Source organism: Triticum aestivum, chromosome 1A (genome assembly GCF_018294505.1).
Source record: "Triticum aestivum cultivar Chinese Spring chromosome 1A, IWGSC CS RefSeq v2.1, whole genome shotgun sequence".
NCBI classification, from domain to species: Eukaryota; Viridiplantae; Streptophyta; class Magnoliopsida; order Poales; family Poaceae; genus Triticum; species Triticum aestivum.
The window spans coordinates 467,027,211-467,039,665 of NC_057794.1; the positions used below are offsets into that span (position 1 = coordinate 467,027,211).

The 12,455-nt window shown below is 52.6% G+C and overlaps 1 protein-coding gene and 1 pseudogene across 1 annotated transcript; both read right to left on the reverse strand.

Moving 5' to 3' along the window:
- LOC123188548 (subtilisin-like protease SBT3) overlaps positions 1-829 on the reverse strand; it is a 1,633-nt pseudogene extending 804 nt beyond the window's left edge.
- Positions 830-957: 128 nt separating this feature from the next.
- Positions 958-3,488, reverse strand: LOC123057229 (subtilisin-like protease SBT3). The gene has a single exon (XM_044480317.1). It carries the CDS (start codon positions 3,365-3,367, stop codon positions 1,130-1,132), a length of 2,238 nt encoding a protein of 745 aa, XP_044336252.1. The 5' UTR covers positions 3,368-3,488; the 3' UTR covers positions 958-1,129.
- Between the last annotated feature and the right edge of the window lie 8,967 nt (positions 3,489-12,455).

The following is a 12,455-nucleotide window of genomic DNA, read 5'->3' on the forward strand; positions in this document are numbered from 1 at the left end:
GAGAGAGATAAGGGAAAGTTGTCTCATCTCATTTTTCGTAAAATTGAACTAAACATATAAGGATAGAGTAATGGAGAATGGTCATTTGTTCGATCGCAGAGCGGCGAAGCTGGCCCGTTCTAGTGGCCGCCAGACATGTCCTTGATGGGAGCAAAGGTGTTGTCCACCACGCTAGCCGTCGTCATCATCGCCGACCGCACCGCCGCGGGCCTCCACTCCGGGTGGACGGCCTTGAGCAGCGCCGCCATGCCTGACGCGTGTGGGCACCACATGGATGTTTCGGAGATGATATTGAACTTTCCGAATAGTGGCTGCTGCTCAACATTCGCCACGCTGATGTTCTCCACCCACGATGCAAGGATGAGCGAGCCGGGCGCGAACAGGCGAGCTTAAGCACCATCGAGCAGCTCGCCGCCGGGCCGCGCGACGAGTAGGTCACCACCAGCGGCGCGGGCTTCGTGTCCACCACGGTCACCGCGAACTTGATCGAGGCCTTGGGCGTGCGGCTCCTCTGGATGTAATGCATCAGCGTGGGGGCATCCTGCGGGCTGAAGATCATGCCCAAGAATACGAAGCCCTCCGAGAGCTCCCTGAACAAGTCGCTCGACAGGAATAGCGTGGCGCGCACCCTCGCGCTCTGTGCCGCAGATATCGCGGACCCGAGGGAGTCTGTGTCCGTGGCGTTGCAGAGCACGACCTTGTCGTTGTTCATGGAGAGCAACGTGTCGTTGTTGCATGTGTCGAGGAACACGAGCCCAGCGTTCCTGGGGCTAGGGCACAGTTCCACGAGGGCTGATGACCGAGCCACGGCCCTGGCGAAATTATCCATGCATTCGTTATTTTTTGTGGCTGCTTGAGCACTCGTAGGTACAAAAAATTGTTGGGGTAGGGGGCCCTTGCCCCCTACCCTTTTTGGGTTCGTCCTTGGAGTTAGTTAGAGATGGACAACAAGAGAGATAAGGGAAAGTGTCTCATATCATTTCCATAAATTGAACTAAACATATAAGCATAGTGTATTCGTGAATGGTCATTGGTTGGATCGCAAGCTTTCACTTGCCTCATTGTCTCGCTCGACCACCTGTGCTCCAACAAAATGATGTACGCACGTATATTGATCTGTGCACATATCCTATAGCACAGACGTCGTTGTCACCACGATGGGGCTCCTCACCGTGTACTTGCCGTTGTCGTCCACCCACGTCAATGATCCATACAGCACTACCTCGGGCATTAGCTCGTCCCGCACCTGAATCACGACCGTGTATCTCTGCTTCTCGTGCTTCCCGCCGAACACCAGCCTGTTGGGCACGACGCTCACCTTCAACCCGTCTAGTCCCTCCACCGTGGCGCTATACCTCGCCGGCCCATCGCCCACATTGGTCACGGTCCTGGCGAATGTCTTGTCTCCGATCGTGTCAAAGTACGCGATGAAGGACGGGTAGTTGAGATCGAGTGACCCATCGACGCAGTCCACGGGGGCCAACGACTGTGCCACGGTCTTGATCTGCGCGGTCGTGTAGTTCATGGCGCACATGAGCTTGATGTAGTCGCCCGGCCCGGCTTCATAGACCAGGCCCGGGGCCAGGGCGCGGTTCGGGTTGATGTGGCCGGACCCCATAGCGAGCGGTGAGGCTGGCCCATTCTGGTCGCCTCCAGACATGTCCTTGATGGGAGCGAAGGTGTTGTCCACCGTGTTAGCCGTCGTCATCATCGCCGACCGCACCGCCGCAGGGCTCCACTCCGGGTGGACGGCCTTGAGCAGCGCCGCCATGCCCGACGCATGTGGGCATGACATGGACGTGCCGGAGATGATGTTGAACTTGCCGAACAGTGGCTGCTGACCAACATTCGCGACGCTCACGTTCTCCGCCCATGATGCGAGGATGAGCGAGCCGGGTGCGAACAGGTCGGGCTTCAGCACCGTCGGGCAGCTCGCTGCCGGGCCGCGCGACGAGTAGGTCGCCACCAGCGGCGCGGGCTTCGTGTCCACCACAGTCACCGCGAACTTGATCGACGCCTTGGGCATGCGGCTCCTCTCGATGTAATGCATCAGCGCGGGGGCGTCCTGGGGGCTTAGGATTACGCCCGGGAACGCGAAGCTCTCCGAGAGCTCCCTGAACGGGTCGCTCGACAGGAACAGGGCGGCGCGCACCTTCGCGTTCTGTGCCGCGGATATCGCGGACCCGAGGGAGTCCGTGTCCGTGGCGTCGCAGAGCACGACCTTGTCGCGGTTTATGGAGAGCAACGTGTCGTTGTCGCACGTGTGGAGGAACACGAGCCCGGCGTTCCCGAGGCTGCTCGGGGTTCCTGGGTATAGCGATTCACCGACGAAGGTGGTGCCGTCGCCGAGCCTGACGACGCCGGAGAACTTCCGGTCCACCGTGCCCGACCCGACGGTGAGCACCCACGGCGAGCCGTTGTGGAGGTACCCGAGGTCCGGTCCATCGTTGCCCGCCGAAGTTGACACTAACACGCCGCGCTGCATCGCCGCGAACGCGCCAATGGCTACAGGGTCTTCGTATAACTGCCGGCCGTTCAGGCCAAGGGAGAGGGAGAGCACGTCGACGCCGTCGGCGATGGCCTGGTCCATGGCGGCGAGTATGTCGGAAGTGTACGAGCCTTCGTCCCACAGGGCCTTGTACACCGCCACCCTGGCGCGGGGCGCCATGCCGCGAGCGATGCCGCGAGCGTAGCCGAAGAAGGACGCGCCCGACACGGGCGAGCCGGCGGCCGTGGACGACGTGTGCGTGCCGTGGCCGTCCGTGTCCCGCGGGGAGTTGACAGCGACGGTCACGTTGTTGGCGATGAGGCCCTTGTTGAACTTGCGCGCGCCGACGAGCTTCCGGTTGCACACCTTGGCGGCGTCGAACGCCGTGCCGGACTCGCAGAAGCCCTTCCACCGCGCCGGCACCGGGGGGAGCCCGTCGTCGCGGAAGCTCGCGCTCTCGGGCCACACGCCCGTGTCCACCACGCCGATGATGACGTTCTCACCGTAGTTGGACGCCTCCCATATCCCGCCGGCCGCGCTGACGCCGAGGAACTCGGGCGTGTGCGTCGTGTCGCGCACCACCCTCGCGTCGTCGCGGTAGCACGACACGAACCCCGGAGAGCGCCGGAGCCTGTCGAGCTCCTCCTCGGGTAGCCGCGCCGCGAAGCCGTGCATCGCGTGGTCGTAGACGTAGAACATTTCTGCCGCCGGAGCGGCCACCGCGAGCGTGGACTCGTACCAGCGCAGGTGGCTCGAGAACCCGCTCGGCATGGCCGACTTGTCCATGTGCACAATATAGGACGCCGCCGCCACGGCATCGGCCGACGCGGCCGGCCGCACCGACAGCGCGACCAGCAGCAACGCCACCCATGGCAACATTGTGCGATGTAGCTACGTAAGTAGAGCGCCGGCGGCGATGGAGTACGACGGCCGGCGTCGTAACGGATGAGGCGGCTGCGGCAATGGCGCGCATGGCTATTTATCCTGCATGGCCGGTGGTCTTGGGAGTCCGACCCTTTCGGTGGTTGCCGCGTCTCCGTTTGGACAAGCCACTGCAAGGCAAGCCAGCGGGCATGTGGCTCGTCGTTTGCTTCCTCCTGTGCGCCTCCCGGCTTGCGCATACGAGCCATGAGTGGTGCTGGACGCTGTCGTGTACCACAGGGAAAGAGCATTTTGGCGAATGCTTTCCAAGTGCATGATAGGGTATCATGCAGCTACCATTAATCATGTGCGGCCTCCCTGTGGCCGATTCGCGTTACGATTGCAAACATTTGGTTAGTTCAATGTTAGTGGAATACCCATAACTATTTGCTTGTGACGTGGGCAAGCTTTTAAATCTAGGCCGATGCGACCAATCTATATGCTGATATATCACTTTTGGGCTTCTACCGATATGAATATTTGTAAATATCATTTTCAAACATACCGTTTGATATGGACCGAAAAATCGACCGATATGGCCGATATCCAGCTCGATATATCCACCAATATAGAATGATACTAGAAAGCAGTAAAATAAAATTATGCATTTACAACTTTATCATATATTATCAAAGTCTTGCACAATGTTTCGTACAAATGCATATAATATCGTATTGTTTTTAATCACAGAGTAAGGATTTTGTGAATCTTTCCTTAATGGTTTTTAACCAACAAGTTAATAAACTAGGAATCAAGAATTGATACCATACATTTTGTTTACTAAAAACACATGTTTTGAACAAGAATAGTAAAAAAAACTAGGCACGTTTTCTTCGACATATGTACATATATCACCCAATATCCGACATTTGATATGTCGAAGCCAAACCCATACAAACCTGATATCCAATATTTTGAAGCTTGGACGTGGCCACGTGGGTGTTAGAGATACGACAATAAATATAAACAACGAAGACAAATAAACACAGTCCACCACACCGATGATCATCGCTCTCGCCGTACTTGGACGCCCGCCATCTCCCGCCGACTGCGCTGACGTCGAGGAACTCGGGCGTGTGCGTCGTGTCGCGCGCCACCCTCGCATCGTTGCGGTAGCACGACACGAATCCCGAAGATCGCAGGAGGCTGTCGAGCTCCACCTCAGGGACCCGCAGTGCGAAGCCGTGCATTGCGTGGTCATAGACGTAGAACATGTCTGCCCCCGGGGGCGGCCGTGGGTCAAAACAGGTATATATAGTAAGTCTGAGGTGACCTAGATTGAAACAAATCCATACCGCGGGAGGCGGGCTCTGCCCCCCCACCACACTTAATGCCGTAAGAGTAGTTGTTTTATTAACCCGCATTGTGGGTCTGTGTTAAACCTTGTTTAAAAATGCCTTATTTCAAAAAAAAAAGTTCAATGTTAGTTGGTTTTGCTCGACATGGTTATGGGTATCTAGTACAACAAGGTACATAGAATTGCTAGGTTCATCATTGGGAAGTGTAGTGTCAAGCCATGGAAGTGTAGTGTCAAGCCATTTAAAAAAAAAAGGTGTAGTGTCAAGCCGATAAGTGACTATTTTAAGAGAACAAATCCAACGGACAAGTTAGAGCAATTGAGCCTTTTGTTTCTTAGCGCACTCCCCCATGTTCCAATGCCTTGTGCATGGAATATCACATATGGTGATCACGAGGGAGAACAGATTCAGCACGGGCACACAATTATCGTTGCCGACTAGCAGCTTGCCATGATCAGCTCGAGCAGGCAGATGAATTCCGGGGCGAGTAACCGCAACGTGGCCTGTCTGTTCAATCATGCAATGATATGTCACGGAGCTCGGAATCAACCGGACAGCGATGGCTATCCAGCAGAAATGGATACATCCGTAGTCTCTATTTCTTTCCACGACTGTTCTCGCTGGCAGGCGTGCATATTGAACTGTTGGAAGACCACTCGTGCAAGTATATACGGACCACATGCGGACCACAAGTCCACAAACACACAGTAGACGACCCATGCAATAACGCACGCTACGTGAACGGGTTTTTTCTTTTCTTTCCCATTCGATGTACAGCGCGACGGTACAGTGCATGAACAGCATGTCTTTTTTGCGGCTGTGGGTATGAATAACACTGATTAAAATACCCCAGCAGGCAAGGCCATGCATGCGTCTCCGTCGTCTACGTACGTGCGTGCCCATTGCCATCCTGAGTAGGGCGCCTTTGGTCTCGACGACGACGGGGTGGCGGCCGCCCTTTGGTCCTTGGCATGCACCCAGACACATCGTTCTCAGGGCGCACCGGCACCGGTGGGTGAGTGGTGGTGACTACGTGCGGCTGTAACGCTTGAGCGTGACCTGCGATCGGCCGGTGACGCGCGCCCACGCGACAGGGGCGCCCGCATTCACCGGCTGTGGTGGATCGTGCATCCGTGCGTCGCGCGGCCATCATCGCCGGCGGAGACGGGCCGTCGAAATCGCCTGGCTTCGAAAGCGCGCGTTCCACCGGCCGCGCGCGCACGGCACACCCGACGGTCAATGCATCCTGCACCGGTGCTCTTTCCACTGTAACGTTGGCTCGTGGTCATGGGTGTGGAAGTACCGTAACCCCAATCGCGGCGCCTCGTCGTTCCGTGGCGTTGCGCAGGGGGGGCATCCGCCATGTACCGCCACATTGCTCCGTGCTTGCCATTTTAGTTTTTTTTTTCGAAAAGGGGCTCCCCGGCCTCTGCATCAGAATGATGCATACGACCATCTTATTAACCACCAAAACAGTATCAGTATGGTTCCAAGGTCTCCAAACAAAATGAAAACAAAGAAAGCTCACACAGAGCCATAAAGACTAGAAACATCGACTAGCCAAGATAAGATGCCACAACCGGCTGGCTATAAATAGATAGATAAACTATATGCATATCCTATTACATGATCGCCATCCAAAGCGGTTGAAGATATCCCGAGCTACCATCTCCTAGCGGAAAGATCTAGTAACCAAATGCTCTCTGGCCTCCGTCTGAGTGAGTAGCGACCACGAACGGATCAGAGCCGTAGTGCGGAATATAACCTGCAAAAAATGAATACATGATATTCTGTTAAAGACCAAATCATTTCTGCAAGTCCAGATAGTCCACAGCAAAGCGCAAACCCCAATCCGAATGTGTTTCGCTAAGTCAGGCGGAATCCCATTCAGCCATGTCCCAAATAACGCGTTAACAGAATTCGGTGGTTTGATATTGAAAGCAATGTGAACCGTCCGCCAAAGGACTTTGGCCAACGGGCAATCAAAAAAGAGGTGTTTTATAGTCTCATCCCGATCACAGAAACTACACCTAGTAGACCCTGTCCAATTACGCTTTTTCAAATTGTCCTTGGTTAAAATAACTTGTTTATGGACAAACCACATAAATACTTTTATTTTCAAAGGTACTTTGACATCCCAAACATGCTTGGATGTAGGAATGGAGTTCGAATTAATAACATGAATGTACATTGATTTAACTGTGAATACTCCAGACTTAGTCAACTTCCAGCGTAATTCATCGGGTTGTTGGGAAAGTTGGACCTCCATCAGTCTCCTAACTAGACGGAGCCACTCCTCCCAACGATTGCCCGCCAGCGTCCGTCGGAACTGAATATTAAGGGGGATAGATTGAAATACCGAAGCTACGAACACCTCACGTCGTTGAACAATACGATACAAAGACGGATATTGGACGGCCAAGGGCATCTCGCCGAGCCAAGTATCCTCCCAGAAACGCGTGTTGGTGCCGTTGCCAATAACAAACTTCGTCCTATTGAACATAGATTGCTTGACTTTCATCAGTCCTTTCCAGAAAGGTGAATCAGTCGGCCTAACTGTAACCTGGGACAAAGTTTTTGTCTGAAGGTACTTGCTGCGTAGGATTTGAGCCCACATGGCATCATTCTCCGAAGAGAGCTTCCACAGCCACTTGCTAAGAAGGCATCTGTTTTTAACTTCGAGGTTCTCTATACCAAGACCCCCTTGGTCTTTCGGTCTACATATGATATCCCATTTAGCAAGTGGTATTTTCTTTTAAGCTCATCACTCCGCCAAAAGAACCGCGATCGATAGAAGTCCAGTCTCTTCCGAACACCAACTGGGACCTCAAAGAACGATAGGAGAAACATAGGCATACTCGTAAGCACCGAATTAATCAGGATTAATCGGCCTCCATATGACATGAGTTTACCCTTCCAGCAACTCAGTTTCTTCTCAAATCGGTCCTCGATGCACTTCCATTCTCGATTTGTTAACCTACGATGGTGGATTGGAATACCTAGGTAAGAAAAAGGTAACTCTCCCAACTCACACCCGAACAATTGCCTATACGCCTCCTGTTCATCTTTGGCTCTACCAAAACAGAACAGCTCGCTCTTATTAAAGTTAATCTTTAACCCGGTCAATTGTTCAAATAGGCATAACACCAGCTTCATGTTTCTCGCCTTGGCCAAGTCATGCTCCATAAAGATGATTGTATCATCAGCGTATTGAAGTATGGACACACCTCCATCAACAAGATGAGGTACCAATCCATCTACTTGACCATTTTCCTTAGCCCTTCTTATCAGAATTGCTAACATATCCACCACAATGTTAAACAGGATAGGTGACATCGGATCTCCTTGTCGTAGGCCTTTATGTGTCTGGAAATAATGACCTATATCGTCATTCACTTTAATTCCCACACTACCTTTTTGCGTAAATGATTCAACCTGTGTGCGCCAGGCTTCATCAAAACCTTTCATACGCAATGACTGTTGGAGAAATGGCCATTTGATCTTATCGTACGCTTTCTCGAAATCCACTTTAAAAATTACTCCATCTAATTTTTTGGAATGGATTTCATGGAGCGTTTCATGCAGGACTACCACCACTTCAAGGATATTTCTGTCCGGCATGAAAGCAGTTTGGGACTTTTGCACCACAGAGTGCGCAATCTGTGCGAGCCTATTAGTCCCGACTTTGGTGAAGATTTTGAAACTAACATTGAGGAGGCATATCGGTTTGAATTGCTCAATCCTCACAGCATCCGTTTTCTTAGGAAGCAATGTGATAGTTCCAAAATTCAAGTGGAATAAGTGAAGCTGTCCCGAGAACAGATCATTGAACAAAGGTAGCAAAATCCCCCTTAATAATATGCCAGCACTTTTTATAGAACTCGGCCGGGAAACCATACGGTCTGGGAGCCTTATTGTTTTTCATCTGTGCAATAGCATCAAACACCTCCTTCTCAGAGAATGGTGCAACCAGAATATCATTTTCAGCAGCCGATAACTGAGGCACATCCTCAGTCCTAGACTCGTCGAGGGACACACAATTATCCTCCGGTGGTCCAAATAACTGCTTGTAATACTCGGTAATATATGTTTTTAGGTTATCCTGACCTAAAATCGTGCCCTCGTCTTGTTCAAGTTGAAAAATACGTTTCTTTCGGTGCTTGCCATTAGCTATTAGATGAAAGAATTGAGTGTTCGCGTCCCCTTGGAACACTTTGCGGACTTTAGCACGCAAAGCCCACTTCAATTCTTCTTCGCGGAGCAGTTCTTTCAACCCCGTCTCCGCCTCAGTTTTAACCTGTAGCTCAGCTGGCAACAAGATCGAAGATTCGGCCTTGATGTCTAGGGCCTGTATAAGAGAAATGAGTCTATCCTTTTCAATCTTATAGACACCACTGAGGTGCTTAGCCCAACCCCGTAAAAAGCTTCTCAAGTGCCGAATCTTATTCTGCCAACGCTCGATCGCAGTCTTACCTCCTGCGCCTCTATCCCATTCCCTGGCAATCAGGTCAAAAAACCCTCTCGTTCGAACCAAGACATCTCGAAAGAGAAGGTGTTTTTGTTACCCACGTGGTTCGGCTCCCCAGAATCCACAAATAAGGGCGTGTGATTGGATATTCCCCTCGAGAGAGCTTGCACCGTAACCAGAGGGAACTTTTGTTCCCACTCCACGCTTGCAAGAACTCGATCAAGTTTTTCATAAGTTGGGTTTGGCAGAGCATTGGCCCAGGTAAACTTCCTACCAAAAAGCTCTATCTCCCTCAGATCCAAGCTTTCAATAATGGTATTGAACATAAATGACCATCTGCCGTCAAAGTTACCATTATTCTTCTCCTCTCTCCTCCTAATGATATTGAAATCACCTCCAACTAAAAGTGGAAGTTGTTCCGATCCACAGATTCGAACAAGGTCCGCCAGAAACTCTGGTTTAAGCTCAGGCTGTGCGGCACCATACACTGCCACCAAAGCCCAGTTGAAACCATCTACTTTAGACCTGACTCGAAATTTCACCGCGAAGTCGCCCATCACTACACTTCGGACTTCAAGTGAATCGCATCTCACACCAAGTAAGATACCACCCGATCTTCCTCGCGGGGGGAGGCAATGCCAATCGAAATCAATACCACCCACAAGAGCAGACAGGAACTGGGGCGCAAAGTTTTCTCTACCAGTCTCTGGTAGAGCAATAAAGTCCAGACGCTGCTCTAAAGCTGCCTCAGGAAGAAACCTTCTTTTAGCCAAGTCCTTTAGACCTCTGCTATTCCAAAAGATTTTTTTCATAATTCATCATGAAATTTTTTATTAGTACGAATTCTAGCACTCCTACGGACTGGGGAATCGGGATAGATCTTCTGTTTCCACTTGCGTTTTGGTTTACTAGGTTCTGACGCCCGGTCCTCATAACCGGGTTCAACTATAATACCAGCATCATTCTCTATGGGCATATCATCGTCCTCAGACTCATGAATGGGGGGTGCTAGATCCGCACACAGATTATGGAGCACTCGAACCCCTAACGCATTAATCTCTACATCATTCATCGGTTTAACCGCTGCGAGATTCCGAATAGTCTCTAAAACACGCTCCGCCTCCAAATCTAATAGATCATTGACCGAATTGGTAATCTCACTATTAGTAGCTCCTAGTGACACTCCTAATTGGTTTGCATTATTAATAATCTCTTCATTAGAAAAATGCAATAAAGAATTAGATATGTTTACAGACATACCAGTAGAAGTTGCAGTATCCTGAAGCTTGGTCGCCCTCATAGCGCACCGCTGCTACATATCGTCAACCTCCGGGAGCTCGTGAAGGCGGGCACTCATCCGAGTCCCCGTCGAGGCGGGGTCGGGGATCCTGCCAAAAGCAACGACCTCCTCCCTAGTAAAGCCTGGCGTTGAATCCCTCAAAGGATCAACCGAGGTTATGGGAAGAGGTGGCTGCTGGCTCCCAAGCCCCTCAGATACAAGGCCCATGTCGGGGTCCACGACCACGGGTACGCGCTGAAAGGGGGAGGCGAAGGCCGCCTGCCTGCGCCCTCCTCCCGTCCCACCTACCGGCGCAGGGGAGACTGCCATCGGCGTAGGAGAAGCGGTCCGCCTGACCGCCGGAGAAGAGGGGAGAGCCAAGGCCACCTTCCCCAGCTCCCCCCCAGCGCAGCCACCGGCGCGGGTGCCACCGCCCCAACCGGCCTCACCGGTGTGACCTGCGCTACCCTGGCGCCGGCCAAGCCCACCGGCACCGGCGTCGCAATAGGCTAGGCTACCTCCCCCGCTGCTGACCAACACCGGCCTCACCGGTGTGACCTGCGCCAGACTACGAGAGGGATAGGCCGGGGCCGCCTGCCCTAGACTCCCCTCCCCATAGAATACCTCCGAACCTGTCGTCATATCCCAACTTGAAACCATGGTAGGAGAAAGCGGACCCACCTGAGGCTCCACCTCTGTAACCATCACAGGAGCAGCCACAACATCAAGCTCCAAAGGTGGGAGCATACACTCAAAGCAATCATCAGACTCAACCCTGTCACTCCAAAGCCGGGGAGGAGCCGATGCTAGCTCAAAGGACCCAAAACGCAACGTACTCATCGGTACCGTCGGGGCCGATGCAGGTTCTACTCCAGAGCCATCACCGGGCAACTGAGCAGCCGGACTAGGCCCATTGGCCCTCTCCTGTCCTGCCTCATCAGTCGGGTCCTCACGAGCACCGGCATCACCATCCCCCTCGTGCATGTCCATAGCAGCCCTAGAACCCGCATCAGCAAATAGCTCGGCATCCTCAAACTCTATCGCAAGAGGAAACACCTTTCCCCGATAAAACCAGTTAACCACGTCCGGGATAAAATCAATGTCCAAAACACCCACTAAGAGTCGGGCCACCCCATGTGCGCGGGTGAAAGCCATGTCTACTTCCTCAGTCTTGCCCACCAGCATACCCAAACTCGCCACTACTCGAGCATCGGTGAAAGCCTCAGATGGGGCCCCTGAAAACCGCAGCCACACCTGTATCAGCGGTTTGCCCTTAGGCTCCTCCTTTTTCCACTCGTGAAACTCGAGGATGCACTTAGTACCAGGCACCCTGCACAACCCGAAACTCAACAGCTTCTGCAAGTCGTCCACCGTTGGGAAATCAACCCTAAAGACATTGTCCTCGATCCGAACAAGCTCCCACTGAAAGTCACCGAGAGCCAGTTCCTGAAGTCTCTGCACAATTTGAGCCTCAGACACCACCTCTCGGGTGGCTTTCACAATGCCAATAGTCATACTCTGAGCCTCAACAGTAATCTCCCTCGCCGCCGGGGACTCAAAGAAAGTGATCTCGGCATAATATACTCCATACATCGTGAGCGCAGGAGCCTGATCACGCATAACCGGGCAGTCCCCCAAAACATGAGCATTCTTACCACACAAGCTACATAGTTCCGCCATGCTGCAATAAAGTGGCCTTTCTCACCACATCGATAGCACATCATCTTTTCTTTCTTACGTGCCCATTTGGACGCCCTCTCAGACTCAGCCCTGTCCCCTACCTCGGCATCTCCTCCAGTAGTAGGAACCTCCACATTGGCCAAGGCCGTCACAACCTCCATCGCCTGGCTAGGAAACTCAGTCGACTGCACAGGATCAATAACCATATCCGAAGAGGCCTGGTCAACCACGACCGATGTTGGGGGCGGCTTGCGAAACCGACCACGACCACCACCCCGTCCACCACCACGGCCACCATGATGGCCACGGTAACCACCTCTC